The 25,051-nt window shown below is 39.8% G+C and overlaps 1 protein-coding gene across 7 annotated transcripts in view; it reads left to right on the forward strand.

Annotated features, from left to right (window-relative positions):
- Positions 1 to 25,051, forward strand: part of Mga (MGA, MAX dimerization protein) — a 124,878-nt gene that overhangs the window by 20,142 nt on the left and 79,685 nt on the right. For 3 of the 7 annotated variants that reach the window (XM_026787703.1, XM_026787704.1, XM_026787705.1), the window contains exon 2: positions 18,323 to 19,448. In XM_026787703.1, the coding sequence (XP_026643504.1) occupies positions 18,388 to 19,448 (1,061 nt within the window). In that variant the 5' untranslated portion in view covers positions 18,323 to 18,387. Of the gene's footprint in view, positions 1 to 10,889; positions 11,015 to 11,419; positions 11,477 to 18,322; positions 19,449 to 25,051 lie in introns of those variants that run through there. The other 4 variants (XM_013352635.2, XM_005364288.2, XM_026787707.1 and 1 more) reach the window with 3 other exon arrangements.

Here is a 25,051-nt window from a genome sequence, read left to right on the forward strand (position 1 = left end):
TCGAGACAGGGTTTCTCTGTGGCTTTGGAGCCTGTCCTGGAATAGCTCTGTAGACCAGGCTGGTCTTGAACTCACAGAGATCCGCCTTCCTCTGCCTCCCGAGTGCTGGGATTAAAGGCGTGCGCCACCATCGCCCGGCCTAGCATAGTTTTTTAGTTTCTCTTAAAGGCAAGAAAAAAATTCATATTCCTGAAATTTTGGGCAATTTTGTTTTTGTTTTTGATTTTTCAAGACAAGAGTTTCTCCGGGTAGCTCTGGCTGTTCTGGAATTCACTCTGTAGAGTAGGCTGGCCTCAAACTCATAGAATCCCACCTCCATCTCCCTCCCAAATCTCAGATTAAAGATGTGGGCCATCATTGCCTAGCTGAAAGAAAGAATTTAATATATAACTTTTGCAACAGTGCAGTCATAACAGTCATACAGCTTTAATTAACTTTTTTTGTTTTGTTTTGTTTTGTTTTTGAGATTGGCTTTTTCTGGTTAGTTTCAGGGACTTCCTGATGCTGTGATGAGTTTACTTTTCTCCTTAAAGGGGCTTCTTGCAGGATGAAATGTTTCAGTCCTGGTAGGAAACTGTTACACAACAGGAGCCTAGGCTGGCTTTGCGAGCTAAACTTGTGGGGTGTGTCTTATCTCTCAAGTGCTAGGATTACTGGTAGCTATCAGGTCTTGCTTTATTTTTTTCCATTCCTTTCCTTTTTTGGGGGGGTGTTGTTTTCATATTTTTGTTGTTATTTTGTGTGTATGAATGTTTTGCCTGTGCATACATGTGCACGTATATGTATATGTATCACAAGCCTGTGTGCCTGGTGCCCTCAAGGTTCAGAAGGAGGCACTGGATTACTTGGTACTAGAGTTACAGTTGTGAGCTGCTATTAAAATAACCATGTGGGTGCTGGAAACAGAAACTGGGTCCTTTACAAGAGCAGCAAGTACTTTTAATTCCTGAGCCATCTCTCCTGTTTCTCTTTTTAATTTTTTTATTTTGAGAACAGGTCCTCATATATTTGAAACTGGCTTTGATGTGACCAAGAAAGACCTTGAATTTCTGATCCTCCTGTTTCCACCTTCTGATTGCTGATATTATTGGCTTGCCCCACCATGCCTGGTTTATGTGACACTAGAAATCAAATCTTGGGCTCTGTGTATGCTAGGCAAATTATCTACTAATGAGCTGCATCCCCAGCTTTTTTGGAATTCTATGTACTCTTAGTCCTATTTTATTATCCTTTGTGCTTCCTTTACATTCAGCAGAGAAAACCAGTAGTATTCTTTAGTCTTTGCTGTTACTAATGATCATTGATTATAATAAATTGTATGATCAGTGATTGCAGGCTACTGGGGGCAGAGATCTTGTCTTTGTTTTCCAGGATTTATACATGATACATACTCAGTAAAGGCTTGACTTAAGGAATTAAGGTATCCTCTGTTTATTTGCATCATGTTCCTTTGTATAATTTTTTTTTCTATTTTTTTCTGAGGGGAGATATTTACTAAGGCAGCCCCTTCTTTACGTGCTTAACATTTGAAATAGCCTTAGTAATAACTATTAAAATAGTCTTAGTAATAACTCCAGGGTGGTTTCTTCCTCCATTAAGTTTTTATAGGTTTTTATTTATTTATTATTACTATTTTTATTTTTGTTTTTTTGAGACAGGGTTTCTCTCTGTAACCTTCACTGTCCTGGAAGTCACTCTATAGACCAGGCTGGCCTCAAACTTAAGAGACCTACCTGCCTCTGCTTTCCAAGTGCTGGGATTAAAGGCGTGAGCTACCACAGCTCAGCTAGTTTTTCTTTTTTATACCTCTAACAAATATTTAGCAATATAAATGTTTGAATAGATGAATTTATATCATGAGCTTCATGGACTTAAAGACGTGATTCTATATTGTTCAAGTGCTCAGGCTCATTTCATAGGGAAGTTATCAATATATAATCTGCTTCCCTGTTTAGTGAATTTGATAATGTACCTTGTGTCAGTCTTTCTTGTTGCATTTATCTCTGTTTAAGTGTTCTATTCTTTTAAGACAGAGGTTCTCTCTATGTAGCTAAGGATGATCCTGAACTCGATCCTTCTACCCCTGCCCCCAAGTGCTAGAATTATAGGCATGTATCACATTGCTAGCCCATGGTTTATTCTTGTGTGTGGAAATGTGAGCAAGATACAATGATTTATGCGTATGAAAATTTCATAATGAAAAATATTGCTTTGTATGCTAACATTTTAAAGTATTTCTTTCTTGTTTTGTTTTTGAGACAAGGTCTCTAAATAGCCCTGGTTATCCTGGAATTCACTGTGTAGACCAGGCTGGCCTTGAACTCACAGAGATCTGCCTGTCTCTGCTTCCTAAGTGCTGGGATTAAAGGTGTGCACCACCATGTCTGATATTTTGAAGTGTTTTTTCATTTAAAAATATTTTTATTTTATGTGAATGTATGCACACTGCAGTCTTTAAACGTACTGTGGTACGCCTGGTGCCTGCAGAGGTATACCAGCTGCCCTAGAACTGGAGTTGCAAACAGTTGTAAAGGACCATGTGGGTGCTAGGAACTGCGTCCTGAGTCCTCTGCAAGAGCAGCAGTGCTCTTAACAGCTGAGTTATCTTTCCAACACCAATCTTCTTTTTCCCCAAAGGCCTTTTATAGAGAAAATCCTATTTCCAAATTTTGGATCATTTACTGTTTTTCTGTTTATTGATTTTGTAGATGGTATATATGATGGTTGTTCATGCCTCTGATCCTAGTGCCCAGGAGGACAAAACAGGGGAATCATGAATTCAAGGTCAGCTGTAGCACAAATTCTAGTTGGTATTAATGATAAAAACCCAGAGTCGCATATAGGGGTTAATGCTGAAAATCAGAGAAGCAGTGTGGCCAGCCACTAGAGAGACCTTTTACCTCTACCAATGCTCAAACCAAAGGGGTGATCCTGTACTCACACTGTCTCCTTAGACTGCATCCTCAGACTGCAGGGTAATCCTCAGACTGCACTGAGCTTTTGTTTCCTCTCGCCTTATATTACTCTCTCTGCCCAGCTATATCACTCCTGTCTCCACTTCTAGTGCATGAGTTCCCAAGTCCTGGGATCACCTTTCTGTGAGCTCTGTTACTCTTTTAGACAGATTGTAGCCCAGGGTGGCCTTGAATTTATAGAGCTCTCTGTCTGCCTCCGTCTCCCCAGTCCTGGGGACTTCCTGACCTCTATTGGCTGATCTTCAGGCAAGCTTTGTTAAAACATAAACAAAATATCACTACTGTCAGCCTGGCTACATGAGACCCTTTCTCAGAAAAATAAACACAACAACAAAAAAACCACTGGGAATCTTTTTGTAGTGTCTTTAGACGCTGTATGTTCTTTGTTTTCTTATTGTGCCCCCAAAGCTTTTTTTGAACTCTGTAAGCTATGACTTTGCGTTCATGTATCTACTCTTGAGGGTTCTTGCATTTATTTACTCTTTACCTATGCTTTATTCTCTAACATGTAATTAATGCTCAACAAGTATCTAAGTGATTTTATTTAATTAAACTAATAATTAAAATTAATTTTTTTCCTTTGCATCTGTTGCTGTGACTAAACACTCTAAAAGCAACTTAGAGGAGGAATGGGTTTATTTCAGCCTACAGCTTGTAAGTCCATCTTTGTTTAAATTCAGGGCAGGACTTCAAGCAGGAATTTAAAGCAGAAACATGGAGGAAATGCAGCTTACTGGATCACTCATAAGCCCATGCTTAGTTAGCCTTCTTTTCTTTCTTTTCACCCCCTTCGTTGTCCCCGCCGCCCCCCATACATCGTTTCTTTGTGTAGCCCTGACTGTCTGGAAACTCATTCTGTAGACCAGGCTGGCTTTGAACTCAGAGATCTGCCTGTGTCTGCCTTCTTCAAAGCATGTGTTCCCACCATCTTGCTTTTAGTTAGCTTTCTGACACAGAACTATCTACCTAGGGCTGGTTCCTCTCACAGTGGTCTGGGCTCTCTTATATCAAACCACCATCAAGACAGTTCTCCCCAGACAAGGCAATCTGAGCTAGATAATCTCTCAAACAAGACTCCCTTTTCCATAATATTTGAGGTTGTTTCAACTTGATGACCAGAGCAAACCAAGACAGTGATTTTATTCCTCCCCCCGCTCCACCGCCACACACACAGGGTCTTTCTTATGTGTAAACCTAACTAGCTGGAATTCAATGTTCAAACTTACAAAGATTGACCGTACATCTGCTTCCCTAGTGCTGGGATTAAAGGTGTGCTTAATTATATTTGGCCTCTTCATTTTTTAACTAAGATGACCTAGAGCATGTTGTAGAATGAAGTATTGTCCCATATGTATTGTAATACATCTTAAAATCTCAGCCAATCATAGTGGTGTATGTACATGTGTAATATCAGCATTCTGGAGGCAGTAGCACAAAAATGACCAAAATTTCAAAGCCAGCCTCAAAAACAAAACTGTGTGTGGAAAGGGAAGTTGGTGATGAGAATCTGATTGTAGAGTGTTTGCCCAGCACACACAAAGCCCTGGATTTGATTCCCAATGCTGTATAAACTAGGTGTGGTGTTCAGGTTTGTAATTCTAACATGTGGGAGGTGGAAGGTGGAGAGCCACTGTGTGTTCCAAGTTATCCTACATATGGAACAATTTGGTGATTTCGCTGTACTACCTTTTCTATACTTTACAAAAGTATCAGTATAAAGGTTATTACCCTCTTTTGAGTGTCTCTCAGAGATCTGCGTGCCTCAGCCTCCTGAGTGCTCTGTTTAAAGGTGTGTGCTACCACCGCCCAGCTTCCCTCTTGATACTTAGTAATGTATTAATTTTACAAGTGCTATTTGTTCTGGGTTGGAGTGTTTCCTTGCTTAGACATTATTGTTCTGAGAAGAAGCTGACTATTGATTTCTTGGCAAGATGATTTATATCCCATTCTGAGTTTGTTTTGTGCTATTTTTTCTTCAGAAGACCAAATCATAGTTATTTGGGGAGGGTGTTATGTGCCTGATCATAATTTCTAAATACCTGTCTGCAGGGACATTTTCAGTGGTATATAAATCTTCCATCTATATAAATGTATTAAGATTATTCATAGGGGGCTGGAGAGGTGGCTCAGAGGTTAAGAACACTGACTATTCTTCTAGAGGTCCTGAGTTCAATTCCCAGCAACCACATGGTGGCTCACAACCATCTGTAATGAGATCTGATGTCCTCTACTAGCCTATAGGATATATGTAGACAGAATACTGTATTTATAATAAATAAATCTAAAGAAAAAAAGATTATTCATAGGTTAGTGAGATGACTCAATAGGTAAAGGCACTTGAGGCAAGGTTGAAGATCTGAGTTTAACCCCTGGGACCCATGGTAGAAAAGAGAAAATTGACTCCCACAGTTTTTTCTTAGCTCCCTAAAGGTACTGTGGTATATGTGCTCACACAGTTAAACACAGACACAATAAATAAATGTAAAATTTTACAGTATGAAAAAAACTAAGGAAATATGGATAAATTTTAGCTTTCTAAAACGATTATTCATTGTAAGGTATGCCCTCTCTAGTATCTAATCTCAAAATGTTCCCTTTTAAAAATAAAACATGATATAGTAAATGGTATACTTTTTTTTGATTTACATGTTTGTATGCGTGGGGTGTATGTGTACTTACATATGCCATAGAATGCATGTGGAAATTAGAAGGCAACTAATGGTAGGTAGGTTTTTATTTTATTTTATTGGAGACAGGATTCTTTGTTTAGCCCTGGTTGTCCTGGAACTCACTCTGTAGACCAGGCTGACCTTGAACCCAGAGATCCACTTGCCTCTGCCTCCTGAGTGCTGGGATCAAAGACATTCACCACCACTCCCTGGCTCTTTATATGGGTTGCCAGGAATTGTATTTAGGACATCAGAGTTGGTGGAAGAAACGCCTATGTTGATTACCATTATCTATTTTTAGGAGGCAGTGGTGCTCTTCATGGAAAGTAAGTATGATTTATTTCATGTGTAATTTTTCAGTGTTTTTCTTCTGCCATATAGGCTTTTGGGTTTTTCCTCGAGTCCAACTGCAGTACGCTTGCTATATTCATCCAGTTCTGTTTGTTAGTAGGAGTTTCTTTAACTAAAAGTGACATTTTAGTATGAAAGATTAGGGAAGATCCCCTTAGGTAAAATGTGAGAAACATGACTCTGTGCCGTATGAGGCTGTAAAAGGGAATACATTTAAGTTTTGTTTCAGTGTTGCATGTGTATGATATGGTGTGGATGTGAGAGGACAACTTTTTCAAGTTGACTCTTCCATCCGGGGTGCTAATGGTTTCTTTGTGATAGTGAAGCCCTTTTTTACTCCTTTTTTCTTTTTTGTCTTTTGGTTTTTTGAGATAAGGTTTCTCTGCATAGCCTTGACAGCCTGAAACTTATCTTGTAGACCAGGTTGATCAAACTCACAGAATTCTTTTTGCCTCTGTTTCCCAAGAGCTGAGATTAAAGGTGCATGCAACCACCACCCAGCTTTCTTTTAGGCATTTAAGAAAAGTATGTCTAGGTCTGGAGAAGTGGGTCAGTGGTTACAAACAGCTCATCTTGCACAGGACCTGGGTTTGGTTCTCAGCACCCATACTGCTCACAACTGTAACTCCAGCTCCAGGAGATCTGATATCCACTTCTGGCCTCCATGGGCACCAGGCACACATGTAGTAACCAGACATACATGCAGTCAAAACAGTCATGCACATAAAATCTCAAAAAAGACATACCACTTTAGAAGAACTGAAAAGGTAGAATCTGAATAAATTGCTTAAGATACATTTTTTTTGTGTTGAATCTGTCACTTAAGTTATGCCAAGCATTCTAGTGTAGAAATTTGAATGGTGTGTGAGATAACAATATTTCCCTTTGTCCTCATCATTCAGCAGGCATTTGTTCTATTTATTGAGTAGAAAAAGTACGTGTGTAGGGATGGACTAGGAAAATAACTCATCCAGTAAAGCACTTGCCACACAAGTGTGAGCATTTGAGTTTGAATCCTAACATCCACATAAAAGGCTGGGTGTGGTGGCACAGGCCTATTCTCAGTGCTGGGGAGGCAGTTTCCTTGCTTAACAAAATACATGTATACGAAATATACATAGATCAAATCTGTGTACATTCTAGGCAGATCCTTTATATTCTATGCATAATTTTTTTCTCCCTCAATATTTAGTAAAATTTTAAAAGTTTAACCAAGAAAAATCAAGGAAAAGATCGTGTGAGTTAGGCTCGAATAAACAAGGTGACCCATGAGCAACAAATTGAAAATTCCAGTAAGATAGATGAAGCCTAGCATCAGCTTTAGTGGTTAGGTTGGCTATATTCAAGGAAGTCCTGGCTTGGCATTTTAAAACTTTTGTTGTAAGAATTTTTTTTTTCAAAACTCCCCACTCTAATCTCACTGTGAAATGCATATGGTTGTAGCTTTTAGATTTTTAGAGACTGAACCTAGGGCTTTGTGCATGTACTTTTTAAGTACTCTACCACTGCTGTATTTTTCCTTCTCTTCCTTTCTTCTGGAGGTAGGTATAGTTCACGCTGACCTGAAACTTACTCTATAGCTTTGGCTTGTTTGGCAGTTGATGATCTTCCTGAATGCTAGGATTATAAGCATGCACCATCATTTCTGGCTAATTCACTTCTGTGTGCGCCCCCCCCCCCCCCGTTTTTGAGAGACAGTCTCTCTATGGGGCTATGGTTGTCAGTATGTAGCTCAGGCTAGCCTTAGATTCACAGAGAACCACCTGCCTCCTCATCTAAGTGCAAAATTAAAGGTATGTAATTTGGCCAAGGATGGACTTTAAAGGAAAATTGAATATAACTAAGTACAATTTGAAGAATACTGCATTGAAAGTAGAATGTATCCATTTATGTAATTACTTGAAAGAGTAATATAAAAAACACAACAGTTGGGCGGTGGTGGCTCACGTCTTTAATCCCAGCACTCAGGAGGCAGAGGCAGGCAGATAGATCTTTGTGAGTTCGAGGCCAGCCTGGTCTATAGAGCTAGTTCCAGGACAGCCAAGGCTACACAGAGAAACCCTGTCTTGAAAAACAAAAACAAACAAAAAATCAAAATACAAATAAAAACCCCTAAAACAAAATAACAACAAAACCCCACAACAAACAAACCAAAAAACCCCAAATAATCATGTCACTTGGTCACTGGAATATAGCACAATTGGTAGAGTGATTGCTTAGCATACATAAACCAAGTTTGTCAGTAGCACCTGATTGTACCTGGACGTGGAGCCAGGAGGGTCAGAAGTGAAAAGTTGGCCTTGAGTATGTAAGTTTGAAGCCAGTCAGGGATATATGAAACCCTGTTTTAAGCAAAATAGTTACTTGGTAAATGCAAACTAAATCACTGAAATAGGTATGGCTGTATTATTTATTGTAGGTTAGTATATAAAAACACAATTTTCAGAGAACTCTCAGACACTAGCTTTCAACATTTATAGGTTAAGTAGACTCCACTTTGAAAACCTGTGGGTAGTGACCCATTAGATCATCTAGTGCTGCCTCTTGAAAATGTTTTATTAATTAAAAAAAAAATTAGCCTGGCCAGATGGTAGTGTCACATGCCTTTAGTCCTGTGAGTTTGAGGCTAGCCTGGTCTATAAATCTAGTTCCAGACAGGGTAACCCTCCCCACCCCCCAAAAAAGAGAAAGAAAAAAAAATAACCTGGAGGACCATTTCATTAGAAGAGAGAGAGAGAGAGAGAGAGAGAGAGAGAGAGAGAGAGAGAGAGAGAGAGAAAGAGAGAGAGAAAGAACGAACAGGATGGGCAAGGTGTAAATCTTGTTAGTTGGAGGGAGTGTAAGAAAGTCATGCCTTTTGAGTCAGAATCAGCAGTGGTGGTCTGCAAGAAGCTCTAGAAATGATGGGAACAGTCTTCAGAGAAAAGAAGAGCCCAAAATGTCAGGGCAAACATACTTAGGATTTTGGCAAAAAATTATGCTCAGAAAACCAATGAGTCTTATAAGTGAAAATCAGTAAGCAATTGTTGAAAGTTGTTGAAATGGGGCATCTCATGTTTGCGAGGAGCAGGGAAAGAGCACCAAAGAGCATTTCCATGGCCCTCTTTATGCAAGTTGTTCTCATTGAGTTTCCAATTAGAGAGGTTATTAGGGTTGTCTTTTTGGAGGTGCTATTAAGTCATTCATACCTTAGGGGTAGACATTTTTTTTTTGTTGTTTGTTTTTTGTTTTTTGAGACAGGGTTTCTCTGTGGCTTTGGAGCCTGTCCTGGAACTAGCTCTGTAGACCAGGCTGGTCTCGAACTCACAGAGATCCGCCTGCCTCTGCCTCCCGAGTGCTGGGATTAAAGGCGTGCGCCACCACCGCCCGGCTGGGGGGGGGTAGACATTTTGATACTAAATAAACTCAAGTTTTAGTCTCAGGAAATGGAATTTTTTGAGGAAACATCCCAACCCTTGAGAAGGCATTTTGATTCTTGAAGTCGAAGAGGAACATCTTAAGGAAACAATTGTTTTTTTTCAGTTCTGCTTAAGGTCTTCAATGCTCTTGTTTGAATCATGGTTTTCAGAATGATTTCATAAGTCTGTAAACTTTAGTTCTGGACTTGATTAGAATAAGCAATTTCTGTCTATGTATTGAATGTCTTCTCAGGAAGAGCTAAGTGAAAAGAAGCAAGTCAAATCAATCCTCTTGGCTCTATCCTTACAGTCTTGTTTTTTTCCCAAGTGTGTTTGTGTTGTCCCTAGCACAGAATAACTTTTCCCATTATCTCTCAGTTCTTTTGAGAGTGAAAAGTTTAGCAATGTGGACTGCAGTTTCTGTCTTCCTACTCAATTCTTTGTACCCCCATTCACTTCAAACATTATTTACTGGTGGATTAGCAGCATGAAAGTAGTAAGTAGTAGAGAAAGAAAACTAAAATTTTTGATGTTTGGTTGAGAAATACTGTTCTTTGACCTAGTTTTACAACAGCCTAATATACTTGTTGGTTAATAGTCTCTTTGCATTTTAAAAGCTTCAATGCCTCGAAGAAACAAAAAATACACAGGATCAAGTCACTATATCTTAGATAAAGCTCTCAGGCAAATGGTTTTTTAAGACATCTTTCATCTTGGTATCACCAGTTTAGTGGCAGCTCTCCATCCTTTAGCGTACTTCTTTTTCCTTTGTTTCTTATTTCTTCAGCGTGTCTCAGCAGGCTAAGCTGTCCTGGAACTGGAACTCACTATAGAATTCAGTTTAGACTCGAACTCGCAGCAATCCTCCTGCCTTAGCTTCAGTGTTGTGATTACAGGCATAAACTTCCATTCTCTGCTCTCAGGGAAGCTTTCTCTTATTTTCCCAGTGTTCTTTGTTGGTGAATATTGGAAAATTGCTTACTCTTCTTACATGGTGTTTGCTTCATAGTTTTCCAGTGCTCTGGCTCTTTCCCACCCCTCAGTACACCCTCTCAGTACAGGAGGTCCTCAGATTCTTTTTTGATGGACTTGTGAAGCCAGGGTGGGCCTACGAAGCCTTGTGTGGGTGGGGTCGGGTACGGCAGGGCGGGACCATTGAGGATCCCCTGGGAAAGGCTCAAAAGTCTAATTGAGAAAGGCCCGGTGGGCTGTGGTTTCAAAATTTTCACGAAGGCTTCGAGTACAAGGTTGAAGGTTTTGGGTACCTCTCTCCTGCCTCGCCTTTCTTGATTCTGGAAGCTTCAGTAGCTCTTTCTGGGTTTCTAAGACGTGAAAAGACTGCCGCTTCGGCTCCGGGGGCGGATCCCAAGGGTCTTGACGCTGCTCCGGGCCGTTTGGCTTCCTGATGTTGGGGGAGGGGTGAAGAGGTGCTACTCGCGCCTCCCTTTGCGCCTGCGCGGGGGGCTCCAAGCGGGTAGGAGCGCGTGCGCGGTGACGTGGACGTTCGGTGCGTGCGCAAGCTCTTCAGCTGAAGCGAACACACGGTGTGCGAACCCTTCAGATTAACCCGCCCCTAGAGGGATATGAAGGACTCGGGGTGAGGCCGACCACGCCCCGCACGGTAACTCTCGGGCCTGGGTGGAGGGCATCGCTTCAGTAGTGGCCCGATTGGAGTTTTTTGAGAGTTTAAACCACTTGTGTATTTGAATGGCTTGACTAGCGTTCCGCAGAGAGCTTCGCACGCCTGGGCCTGCCTTGGCCCAGCGCGATGCAGCCTTTGGTCCCTTGAGTGAATTGCGCATGTCATCTCGCGTTCCTTCCCGACCTCACTTCCGTGTCGATCCGAGACCTAACTAGGAACATCGACGCCGGAGACCGTGGCCACGAGGCGGGCGGGGTGAGAAGTGCCCATGGCGCGGCCCTGCCCTCGCGTGCGTGGGGTGTTGAACAGCATGGCACGTTCCGCGTGACGATTTTTAGCCTGGCTGTAGGTCTAAACCTGTGCTGAATAAACGCGAGTTTTAGAGTTCAGCTCTCGGGGTTTCAACTCTCCGAGGGAAACAGCCCACATCGATTTCTCTAAGTAACTTGATGTTTTGTTTTGACACCTATACAAACGTCCCCCAGCGTCTTAATTTCTGGTCAAATGAAAGCAAGACCACGAATTTAATGGGGAGGGGGCGTTGAGTGAGTTGAATGGGAGTGAGAACTTTGTAAACAAAGGACCTGTGATTTGTTAGTGCAAATCGGAGGTGGAGAAAACAGGTGGGGGAAGTGCAGGTGTTGTTTTCTTTTTCTCTGTGGGCTGCCTTGACTGGTTTTCTGTTCATAGGATTTCCCCTTTCTGTTGAATTTTCAAGTAGGTTGTGTCTTGTAAGGTGAGCAGGGGCATTAGTAAGCTTACCACCACTAAATTGGGGAATCTGTGTTCGAAGATTATGTAGAGAAGTTGGGAGTCTTTTCGAACTGGAGAAATCGTTAGCAGAGTGTATTGCATTGCTGTGAAGTTTTTTGCCTTCACTTTCGTTCCCCGGAAATGTTCCTTTCCTCCGCCAAAATGATGGAAGCAGGGATGGGTAAAGAGTGAAAAAGAGGGTGACTTGATTGGCAGAACGGGAGAATCTCCGTCTGAGGGAGACCCACTCTTGTTCGCCGCCGGATCCAACACGTGGATCTTGAGACATTAGGGCCCACTTATGCTCAGCCTTTGCGTGTTGAGCTCGCCAACCTTAAGTGGCCGACTGCCTAGTAATCCCTGCCAGGCCTGCTTTCCTTTCGGGCACGACGCCGCAGCAAGGCTGCAGTTAAGGTGCCGGCGTGACGGCTGCTGGGAAATGGGCTGGCCCGGTGGCTCCTTTTGTAGCAAGGTAACCTAAAGCGACTAAACAGCCCTAGGACCACAGGGTTCCGCCTGGCTGCACGTGATCCCTGGGACATACCCCATAAGAGTTTTCTTTGCGACAGTTTTTCCACGTTTCTGGCTAAGCAGTCTTCTGTAGTTGAAAAGCGAAATAATTGGTTTTTTTTGTTTGCTTGTTTGTTTTTTAAATTCACAGGTATTGAGTTGGGTCCCCTTAACTACAAAATAAAGGAAATTTAGTTCTCTTGGTGCTTTGGCATATTTTTTTTTTTTTAAATTCTCTGTCCGTTTCTGCTGTAAAGGTTTTTCAGATTCTGCTTAGTATCTCCTGGGCACCTAAAAGCTTACTAGCCTGAATTGTTTTATATTGATACAAAGGAATGGAAATATTTAATAAAATTTAAGTTTCAAAATGTAAGGAACAAACATCGTAGTGAACCTGCCGTACATAATACAGTAACATTGTTTGAAAGTGTAACAGTCAGAAATGGTTCTGACCATCTTTTGAAATTTGTGTTTTAAAAGTAATAAATTGACTTGGTATTTTGACTTGGTGTAGTTAAATTTTCTTGACACCGTATGTAAATCATTAAATTGCTACATAGTGTGTTTTGTGGGTTGTATTAGGATCACAATTATAGTAAAAATTTAACAACACCACTGGATGAAAAAATTGGTACTCTGACTTTGTTACATTTGGTGCACTTTGCTACACTGTTGTAAAGCATATACCTTAGAGGTTGTGCATGTAGTTAGGAATGTCAAGAATCACTAAGAATTTTTCCCTTTACAACTAAATTTAAGGCCCTTTCTAATGCACTTTAATCTAGGTAAATGCTTGACGAGAAAAGGCTGAACCAAACATTTTTGAATTTTAAAATGTAAGTAGATAATAAGGCTGGCCTAGAACTCAAATCCTTCTGCCTTTGTCTTTCCAGTGCTGAGATCAAAGATACGCACCACTAACTTATGCTCTTTGTTAAAACTTTAAGAGAGCAAAATACAGAGTATTCCAGTATTGCTGGAAAGGAGGCTTTTTTTTTCTTCCTTTCCTGATTAAAGTACATTTGATTTTTGCAATGGACATTTATGGCTTCATAAGTGTGAAACTGCATGTGCACTAATTGACGAGCTGTAGATGAGAAAAATCAAATATAGGGCTGACAATGTAGTTCAGTGGTATTCCAGGTGCATATCATGTGAAAATCCCTGGCTGGGTTCAGTTACCAGCACTACAAGGGAATCCTGTTTTTAATTGTAGCCATTGTATCTCAAGTTCCTGATACTTTGGGGCCATAAATCGGTTCTTCGATTTTATGTATTTTGGTTAACTGATGGAATAAATTACTAGGTTTGGATGTGTGTTTGTTTGTTTGTTTATTTATTTATTTTTTAAAGTTTTCCAAGACAGGGTTTCTTGATAGCTTTGGAGTCTGTCCTGGAACTAGCTCTTGTAGACCAGGCTGTCCTCCAACTCACAGAGATCTGCCTGCCTCTGTCTCCCAAGTACTGGGCTTAAGATTTTTTTTTTTTCGAGACAGGGTTTCTCTGTGGTTTTGGAGCCTGTCCTGGAACTAGCTCTTGTAGACCAGGCTGGTCTCGAACTCACAGAGATCCGCCTGCCTCTGCCTCCCGAGTGCTGGGATTAAAGGCGTGCGCCACCACCGCCCGGCTGGGCTTAAGATTTTATGCAAGCCTGCAAATTCTGACTTTTCCTGGTTTTCATGTGTATTTTCACATTTTTGTTAGATGACTGTGTACAAAGTTGAAATAAGGCAGTTTGAGTTTTTTCTTTGTTGGGAGGGATGGGGCAGGCAGGTCTTATGTATGGCAAGTTCAAGGGATTAAAGGTATGAGTTACTACTACCTGGCTGATTTCTTCTTTCCTTCCTTCCTTCCTTCCTTCCTTCCTTCCTTCCTTCCTTCCTTCCTTTCCTTCCTTTCTTCCTTTTTTTTTTTTTAATGTGGTGCTGAGCATTGGCTTTTTGTATACTAGATAAGCACTGTGTTGACTGAGTTATACATCTCCTCCCCTATTTGAGTTTTTAGCATTTAACTATTTAGGCAAAGGAAAAGCTAAACGTAGTTATTTCTACTATGGTGTATAACTTTTGGTGAGTTCTCTAAGCTTAAGTATGTTACAGTCACCAGGTGACTTGTGAAACTTTTTGCTTTGTCAATGTGTGATAGGTAAGGTCTAAACATACTAGTTTTAGAAAACTAGTTATCCTTATGGATAAAATCTTAAGTCAGTTTTAGAAAATAATTCTTTTAAATTCTTACCTATTTTAGGCCATGGGTTTAATTACTAGCACTATAAAATATCCACATACTAAAGTCATTTGAATCCTAGGACGCCAGAGCCCAATATGTTTTTGAAGAGTGCATTCCAGGTCAGCCGAGCTAATAAAGGGACCTTGCCTAAAACAAACCAACAAACATCAAGATTAAACAAAAACTACTCTAAGCCAGAAGTGTTTATCTTTGCTCATGGATGTTAATGCTTTAGTATTAACAACTAGATCCCCTCTTTTTAAGCCCCTGGAGCTGGAAGTGGTCAGGCCCTGCCCCTGATGACTTCCAACTAACTGCCAGGCTATGCCTAGCTGTGCCACAGAAAACCATAATATCAGGACCCAGCTCCTTGAGATGGTGGAGGCCAAGCCCTGCTCCACAGAGTAAAAACGCCTGAAATCAGGCCACCTGGAAAGCTCCACTCCTAAGAAACTTTATATAAAGCCTGCCTCCAGCTCAGTTCTTGCTGCTTCTTGATGAAGCAGTGGTATCCCCACCCTCCAGTATTTCCTCAGTAAATCTCTTGTGTGAGGTTTGTTGTTTGGTGTGTGTTATTCCTTGGCTCCTGACTTCTAGGGTACCTTTCCCTTCAAAGCTGTAACACATCCCACAGCCCCTTTTATCCTAATCTCATCTCATGGCAATCCTTTTGCCTTAGCAGCCTTCTTCTGATGGCTGTGATTATAGGTGTGAGCCATCAAGTCTGGCTATAACATTTTGTTTTTGGAGACAGGGTCTATTTAGTCCTGGCTGTCTTGGAACTCTCTATATAGATCAGGATGGGCTCAAACTCACAGAGATCCTCCTGCCTCTGCTTCCATGTTCTAAGAAAGTCATGTGCCACCATGTGCTGCTGTTATTAACTTTTGAGCTATACTTCACCTTACATAAAATTCATAGTTTAAATGGGCACCAGGACCTGTAGAGGTGAAGCACTTAAGTGTGAGGACTGGAGTTCTTGTCCCCAGTACCCAGATAAAAAGCCAGGTGGGCATGATAGCCTATTTGTAATCGCAGCTCTGGTGAGGCCAAGATTAGATTTCTCTAGAACAGTGGTTCTCAGTCTTCCTAATTCAGTTTAATATTAACTGTAATACAGTTCCTTATGTTGTGGTTGACCCCCAACCACATAACTTCGTAACTGTAATTTTGCTACTGTTGTGAGTCATAATTCAAATATCTGTGTTTTATGATGGTTTTAGGCAACTCCAAAGGGGTTGTGACCCACTGGTTGAGAATTACCGCTCTAGAACTAGCTGGATATGATATTTATGAAGTCATGTCAGTGCCATATAAAGAATTAATTCTGGAATTGTGTATATAGTTCATGTTAGAGCACTTTCTGAGCATACTTGATGCCCTGCATTCAACTCCCAGCACAGCTAATAATAAAGTTAATTCTGCAGTTTCTTTTTGGAATGGGAGTGAAAATTAAAATTTTCACCCATCCCCAAAGAATTTGATATAACTGAATCTTTTTGTAAATTATTTCACAACCATTCCTTTTTAAAATGCAAATTATTTTATGCATTTTTCCCCTCTCATTCTCCTCTCCCTTTAGTTTTATTTATTTATTTATTTTTTTTGTTGTTGTTGTTGCTTGTTTTGTTTTTTGAGACAGGATCTCACATAGTTCGGGATGACTTTGAACTTCAGACTCTAGCTTCCATCTCACTAGTGCTAGGATTATAAGCATGCGCCAAGCCACTATGCTCAGGCCTTTTAGTTGGTTTAATAGGTGGCTACTCTGTCAACTGAGCCTACATCTCTCTTTCCCCCTTTTTGAAGTAGAAAGAAGTTTTATTTGAAAGCAAGTAGAAGTTTAAGGTAGATTTCTGCCAAAGAGAACAGCCATCTTCTGTACCTAAGAGCTTCTCTGACTGCTTAGTAGCCCAACTGCCCTTGATTTTAAGTAATCTTTACCTGCATTAACCTTTTTTGGTTTTTCAAGACAGGGTTTCTCTGTGTAGACCAGGCTGGCCTTGAACTCACAGAGATCTGCCTGCCTCTGTCTCTCAAGTGCTGGAATTAGAGGCAAATGTGCCACCACTGCTTGGCCAGCCTTAACCTTCTAAGTGCTAGGATATCATGAGAACCACACCAGTTTATATAGTTTTTCTAAAACAAATGCATAATTTTAGTTTGTGTAAGATTACAGGGTTATTATTTTTTTGAGAGATAGGATATGAATAATTTTTAACTAGTTAGATTAGATTAAAATTAGTTTACAAAAATGATAGAAATGATTAGGATAACTGTGTAGTGGCCTAGGCCTGTAATAATCCCAGTACTTGAGAGCCAGATAGAGGATTAATGTTTGAGACTAGCCTGTTCTGTATAGTGAGACTCTCTCTGACTCTGTTTTAAGAACTCCCACATTTTTTTTAAAGAATATGTCTATTCTTTTTTTTCATTATTTTTTTTTATTTTTTTCGAGACAGGGTTTCTCCGTAAGTTTTTGGTTCCTGTCCTGGAACTAGCTCTTGTAGACCAGGCTGGCCTCCAACTCACAGAGATCTGCCTGTCTTTGCCACCGGAGTGCTGGGATTAAAGGCTTGTGCCACCACCGCCCGGCCCACATTTTCTTTAGAGTGATTAGGTATTCTAGAATGAATACCTTTACAGCGATTGAAAGAAGGCTATAAGCAGTATCTTAAGAGAGTTAGGAATATTTTTATTTATTTATTTATTATGGACACACTATTCTGTTTTGCATATATGTCTGTAGGCCAGAAGAGGACACCAGACCTCATGACAGATGGTTGTGAGCCACCATGTGGTTGCTGGGAATCGAACTCGGGTCCTTTGGAAGAGCACACAATGCTCTTAACCACTGAGCCATCTCTCCAGCCCAGGAATATTTTTTGAATAACATAATCAGTTTTTTTTTTTTTGAGGCAGGATCTCATGTGTTCCAGGGTTATCTTAAACTCCCTAGAACTTCTTTTTAATTATTTTTTGGCAATTTCATACTTGTATATAATGGATTTTAAATCCTTTTTTGTTTGTTTGTTTGCTTGTTTGAGACAGAGTTTCTATGTAGCTTGGAATCTGTCCTAGAACTCGCCCTGTAGACCAGGCTGGCCTTGAACTCAGAGATCCGCCTGCCTCTGCCTCCCGAGTGCTCGATTAAAGGCATGTGCCACCACCATCCAGCATATTTTAAATCATTTTATATTTCTACTCATTACCCTTTTTTTCTCTCTTCCTCTCCACCCCTCTGCAGTTGAAACCCGTTTTCTCAAGTTCAGTGCTTTTTTCTTGTTCTTTTTCTTTTGTAATTCAGTGAATTTAAAGTTTTAAAATAAATGGTTATTGTGTGTTTGTGTGGATCTGCATGCCTACTTATGAACATGGAAATGAAAGACATAAGTAAAATTTTGGAATCCGTTTTCTCTATTCATTTTTATGTAAGTAAGGTTCAGGGGTTGAACTCAGATCAACAGGCTTATCTGACCAGTTCCTTTTCCTGCTCAGCCATCTCACTGGCCTCCACTGAGTTTTAAGTAGCTTGGGCAGGGGTTTATTTACTGGAACATGGACAAGTGCTGGACAAGCATGGACTATGAACTTGTGTTCTTTCTCCATCTCACAAGTGTGCTAAGAGTACAAGCCTACACCACCACTCCTGGTTTATGCAGAGCTGAAAATTGAACCCAGGCCCATGAGTGCTAGACAAATCTCTACCAGATGAGCTAGAGTTCCAGTCATCACAGTTGTATTTGTTTGCAAAATTCTGAGTTGATTAAAGTTTTGTTTTGTTTTTGTTTTTAGGATGAGAAGCATTTGTGACTATGTGTTGACTACAGTTTCTTACTACTGAATTTCTCACTGGAATCATGGAAGAGAAACAGCAAATTATATTAGCTAATCAAGATGGTGGGACAGTGACAGGAGCAGCACCTACCTTCTTTGTCATCCTCAAACAACCAGGAAATGGCAAAACTGATCAAGGAATTTTGGTTACTAATCGAGATACCTGTGCTTTGTCTAGTAGGGTGTCATCACCAGGAAAATCTAAAGGAAAGATTTGCCTTCCAGCTGATTGTACTGTGGGAAGAATCACTGTTACCCTTGATAACAACAGTATGTGGAATGAGTTCCATAATCGAAGTACAGAGATGATTCTGACCAAGCAAGGAAGACGCATGTTTCCTTATTGTCGCTATTGGATAACAGGCTTAGATTCAAATTTAAAGTATATCCTTGTAATGGACATATCTCCTGTGGATAACCATCGTTATAAGTGGAATGGTCGTTGGTGGGAACCCAGTGGGAAGGCTGAGCCCCATATTTTGGGAAGAGTTTTTATTCATCCAGAATCTCCTTCCACAGGTCATTATTGGATGCATCAACCAGTATCTTTTTATAAACTCAAGCTTACCAACAATACACTGGACCAGGAAGGTCATATTATCTTGCACTCTATGCACCGTTACCTGCCAAGGCTTCATTTGGTGCCTGCAGAAAAGGCTACAGAAGTGATACAATTAAATGGCCCTGGTGTTCATACTTTTACTTTCCCCCAGACTGAATTCTTTGCAGTAACAGCTTATCAAAACATTCAGATTACCCAGTTGAAAATAGATTATAATCCATTTGCCAAAGGCTTTCGGGATGATGGGTTGAGCAGTAAACCCCAGAGAGATGGAAAACAAAGAAATAGTTCTGATCAAGAAGTGAATAGTGTTTCTAGTTCTCCTGGTCATCGTGTTCGTCTTACTGAAGGCGAGGGATCAGAAATACATTCAGGTGATTTTGATCCTGTGTTAAAGGGTCATGAAACATCAGGCCTAGGCTTGGAGAAGCCACTCCATAATGTAAAACAAGACTTCCTTGGTTTTATGAGTTCTGATTCTGCACTTGAAGTTCCTCAATTGAAGCATGAAATTTCTGAAAGGTGAGTCATAGTTTTTCTTATATTTATTTAATGTATGTGTGTGTATAGGCCAAAGGACAGCTTTAGGGAATTGGTGTTCCCTTTTACATCATGTGGGTCTAGGATATCAAACTCAGGTCATTTGGCTTGATGGCATCCACCTTTGCCCACTGATCATCTCTTTAGTTGGGAAGTAGTTTTTCTGTTTTTAGAGATAAAAAGAAGATTGAGATGGGCCAGATTTTGGAGTTAGTTCATTGGTTTCGTGGAATGCAGTAGATGTTGATGTCAGTTGCTGTAAAGCAAACCACACCTGCTTTTGATTCTTTGACAGCTTATTTTGGTGTAAGGAATAGCTACTGAGTTCAGGGTGTAGAATTGCAGCCAGATTGGAAAATTTATCAAAATAGGGAACTTTATTTATTTGTGGATTGTTCCTTGTTAACACATGTAGACAATTTATGATTGTGGAACAGGGAGAAAAATTAAATTATAACTGAAACAGTTTATCCAATTAAGGCCTAAGATGTACTCATTATAAGCTGAATTTTTAGCCATAATAAATATTGCCCAAATAAAATAGAATCAAAAAATTACTATCTGTGAAAATATTCCTAATGTATTTTCTAGAAACGAATTCATTGTATATAATTGAACCTTTTGTGTTTAAAAAAAATTCTCCAAAAGCTGGAGTACTTCTAAATACCAAGCAATTCAGGTAAGAGGTACTCAGCTTTTTTATATTTTATACTGATTCTTCATTTTAGTTGTCTGTGTGTATATATATGCACTGTTGAAAAAGAGGCTGTGTATTATCCACTGTAAAAGCCTGTGTGTGTATGTGTGTGTATACATATATGTGTGTGTGTATATATATATGCGTGTATGTATATACATATGCTTCTATTTTAATTTTTTGGGGGGGGGGTCAAGGTTTCAGTGTATAGCCTAGTCTTCTGGAGCTTGCTATATTTAGCCCATCTTGGCCCCAGATACCAGATCTTTCTGTCTCTTTCTCAGCTACTGGAAATACAGGTGAATTGTAGGTGTCTATGTATGGTTGACTCTATGTTTCTTTTTATTCTCAATTTTTTTGGGAGAGGGTCTTATTATGTAGGCCTGGCTGGCCTAGAACTTCTTATGTAGACAAGGCAGGAATTGAATTCACAGAGATCTTCCTGCTTCTTCTTCTCAAGTGCTGGTATTAAAGATATGCATCATCATGCCTGACTTAAAAGGTTCTTTTATTTAAAAGAATATTAATTTAAAAGAAATTAAAAACATATTTATTTATGGTTTTTCAAGAAGGTTTCTTTGTGTGGCCCTAACTGTCCTAGAACTTGTACTGTAGACCATGCTGTCTACAGAGATCCTCCTGCCTTTCTCCTTCTTGAGTGTTGGTATTAAAGGCATGCACTACTACTGCCTGACTGATTTTTATTTTTTTTTAAATGTGTGTGTATGCTATATGTGCTGTATATGCTAAATGTGTATGTGTGGGTACCTGTGTAGGCCAGGAGAGGGTAGATTCCCCTGAGCTGGAGTTACAGGTATTTTTGAGCTACGTGATTTGGGCTCTCTGGAGAACAGCAGATGCTTTTAACAACTGGTAACCCTCCAGTCGCCCCATTTGTTTTTTAAAAACAGATTTGTTTCTTACCATCCCCTTACTTAAGCATTAAAAAAAAAAATCCCAATAAATAAACAAACAAAAAAAACCCACCTTTAAACATTTATAGAAAGATTCTCTGACCAAGGGTGTAGCTCAGCGGTACTTAACATGTTCAAAGTTCTGAGTAATATATAGTACTGAACTTCCTTCCAAAATGATGTATTAATTTTTAAGTTGAACACTTACGAATAGCATGATGAAGTTCTGTGTTGCCCTGCTCTGTCCTGCATGAGGTGTGCATTCCAGTGTCTAGGATATCCATCTGTGTATGCTACCTGCTCTCGAGTCACTTAGTAGCCTTCTCAATAAGAAAGGGAATTGTGGAAGGATTGTAGTTGCTGTTTTTGGTTTATGCTTTATATATTATCCTGTGCTGTTGGCACAGTGCTTGTGTTATATATTTCATGTATCTAATCAGAGATATTTTCCAAGTTCATCACAAAAAAAGGTGAGTTCTGTATAGTAAAATACTTTTAGAGGCGACCTCATTCACATTTATTATAGTGTATTGTTATAATTTTATGATATTCTTTGTTTTTAATCTATTGTGCCTAATTTATGAATTGAGGTTTATCTTAATTACCTGTGTATAGAAAAAGTATAGGAATTGCAAGCATTTCTTGTGGATAACTTAACTGTACTTTAGGATATTTGATGCACCTCTTTTGATAGAATGATTGCCCACTATAGGCCATACCTTAGGTTTGATTTCCAACCCCACATAAAAACTGCATGGCTGGACAGTGGTAGAGCACACCTTTAATTCCAGCACTCGGGAGGCAGAGGCAGGCAGATCTCTGTGAGTTCGAGACCAGCCTGGTCTACAAGAGCTAGTTCCAGGATAGGCTCCAAAGCTACAGAGAAACCCTGTCTCAAAAAACCAACCAACCAACAAAAAAAAACCCAAAATCTCTATGGTGGTACATGTCTGTAATCCTGGCACTTGGGAAGGGAAGGCAGGAAAAAAGATCAGAAGTTCAAGGTTATTCTCACCTATATATCAAATTTGAGGTCAGCCTGAAACAAGTAAGACCTTGTTTTTAAGAAAAATTGTTTTAAGCTTCCCCTCCTCTCCTTCCCTCCCTCCCCTCTCCCCCCCTCCCCAGTCGCTCTAACTAGAGTGTCCTGGGTTGTGTTGTGTAGAACTGCTAAAGGTGAGAGCATTATAGTTTTAGGTTTCATTTTTCTGATGACTGTGAGAACTATATATGAGAGCATCTTCCTTGGTTATTGTTTTCTTCCCGTGTTCAGTTTTATGTACCTTTAAAGTCAAAACTACATTGTTTTTTAAACTACTAGAACTTTATAGTCCCAACTGCCCTACTATGGTCCTATTACATAGTTCACCTTTTGTTGTAGTGTCTTTTTCTAAAATTAGTCATTGTTGACTCCCAACTAGTTCGATGTTATTTTTTATTCTGTTCTTTCTTTTGCATCTTCCCTTCTCTTTTTTTAAGACACGGTCTTACTATTGGTTGGTCTGGAGCTCAATATGTATACTAAGCTGGCCTCAAACTTAAGAGATACTCCTGCTTCTGCTTCCCATGTGTTGGGATTTAAGGTGTGCTTGCCTGGGTTTGCTCTCTCTGTTTCTCTGGTTTTTCGAGATAGGGATTCCCTTTGTAGTCCTAGTTGTCCTGGAATTAGCTCTGTAGACCAGGCTGGCCTCAAACTCAGTGATCCACCTGCCTCTGCCTCCTGAGTGGAGGCAGACGTGTGGCCCCATCGCCCAGCTGCTTTGTCTTTTGCAGTTTATAATTCAGATTGTTGTGCCATCCATTCTTCCAGTTTTGCCATGACTTACTTCAAGTAGTGAGCCATTTACCCAGCCCCCAACTATCAATTTTACAAATTTTCCATGTTATTGTCCCTCCTTTCTCTTCTCCCTCTCTTCTCTCCCTTTCTTAAGTTGTGGGGATTGAAGTGAAAGTTTTAGGCATGGCAGGTAGATGTTCTACCAGCTTAACTACATCCCTGTTCATATACTACCTATTTTATTTGTTTTTTGCTTGTATTGGGAACTGACTACAGAGACTCGTGTTTTACCACAGGACTAACCTCTAACTCCCCCCTCCTTTTTTTTTTTCTTTTGAGAAAGTGTCAAAGTAAGTTGCCTGTGCTGCCTCAAATTCAGTCTAGCTCAGGTAGACCTTGAATTTGTGATCCTTCTGCTTTAACTTTCATTACTGAGATAATAAGCTTTTGGCACCAGGACCTACAACTTAGTGTGCTCAGGATTGAACCCCGGGCATATGAAATTTTATCACTGAACTACATATGCATCCTTTACCATTTAAAATTATTTGCCAATACAACAATTTAGCTTAGTTTATTTTGTTTGAATAAAACACCAGAGATGTGGTAAATTATTTGTCCTTTTGTTTTGAAGGCTGGGAAGTTGAAGAGCATGGAAGTGGTATCTGTTTGGCATCTGTGAAGTCTTCTCACCATATCATAACATAGGGTATCACTGTGAGGCAGCAGGTGGTCTAGTCTTGGTTTCTTTATTCTTAAAACGCTGTGAATGCTCTGCAAAGGCACTCCTTTAATCTTTACCTCTCCAGATGGTGTTAACATCACTTTGGGTTAAGTTTCTAATACACAGACTTTTGAGGGACATATTGAAACTACTGAATACAAACCTCATGATTGTTATTTCCCCTTTATCCTCTCTGTATTGGCTAGTTTTCAGTAAACAACGACAGAACACTGCAAAGTATAAGCTCCCTTCTTCACACTATATACAATAATTGTTTCAGAGACACTTACAGACTCATATGTGAGAGTTATAAGTTTGCCTTTTAAAAATTTTCATTTGCTTTTTGAGACAGAATTTCTCTGTGTTGCTCTGATTGTGCTCTGATTGTCCTGGAACAACCAGGCTGGTCTTGACCTCACAGAGATCCCGTTGCCTCTTCCTCTTGAGTCCTGGGGTTAAAGGTGTGCACACCACCACTTGGCTACCTAGTTCTTTTTTTAAAACAATTTTTTGTTACGTTTATTGTATATGTATATGTGTGTGGATGTGCTTGTGTCGTGATGCGTATGTGGAAGTCAGAAGACAACTTGCAGGAGTCAGGTCTGTCATGTGGATCTAGGATTGAACGGAGATCTGGCTGTATGTATATATGTGGCCCTTTCACTATAATTAAATTTTTTTAAAGATTTATTTTCATTTTTATTTTGGTGTCTGTGTGGTATGTATTTGTGTTCGGATGCCTGCAGAGGCCAGAAGAGGGTATTGGATCCTATAGAGCTGGAGTTAAAAGTGGTTGTGAACAACCCAGAGTAGATGTTGAGAACTCTTTTACAAGAATAGGATCCATCAATTAGCACTTTTATGTATCTCTTGTAGCATCTTTTATCACATGAGGAGACAATTTTCTTCCACTCTACTTGAGTTGTTAATAATCAGTAAATTTCATAAACATATTTTCATATTAATTGGGATATAATGTTCCTGCCCCCATTTGTTGATAAATTTTATTGTGGAGTGCTATTACCCAGCCTTGCATTGTTGGACTAAACCTTATTTATAGTAATACAGTTTTGTTGTTGTTTTGGGTTTTGAGACAAGGACTCTATATAGTCCTGGCTGTCCTGGAACTTGCTTTGTAACCAAGTTGGCCTTAACTCACAGAGATCCTGCCACTGCCTCCCAAGTACTGAGATTAAAGGTATATATCATAACCAGCTATAATCTTTTTAATATTGCTGGGCTGAGTTTGTGGAAATTTTTCATCTAAATTCATGAGAGATAGCTATTTTTAGTTTTATTTCCCATGGGTAGATATCATGGTTGTAAATTTCCCCAGAAAGAAGCTAGAAGTGTCCCATACTTTCCAAGTTGGTGTTTAATTTTGTTTTAAATTTTTATCACCTCAAGAAAATATATGTATAACAATACAATTATAAATTTAAAAAGCAATATAGTCTTTTTTTTTTTTTTTTT

This window comes from Microtus ochrogaster (assembly GCF_000317375.1).
Source record: "Microtus ochrogaster isolate Prairie Vole_2 chromosome 14 unlocalized genomic scaffold, MicOch1.0 chr14_random_1, whole genome shotgun sequence".
NCBI classification, from domain to species: domain Eukaryota; kingdom Metazoa; phylum Chordata; class Mammalia; order Rodentia; family Cricetidae; genus Microtus; species Microtus ochrogaster.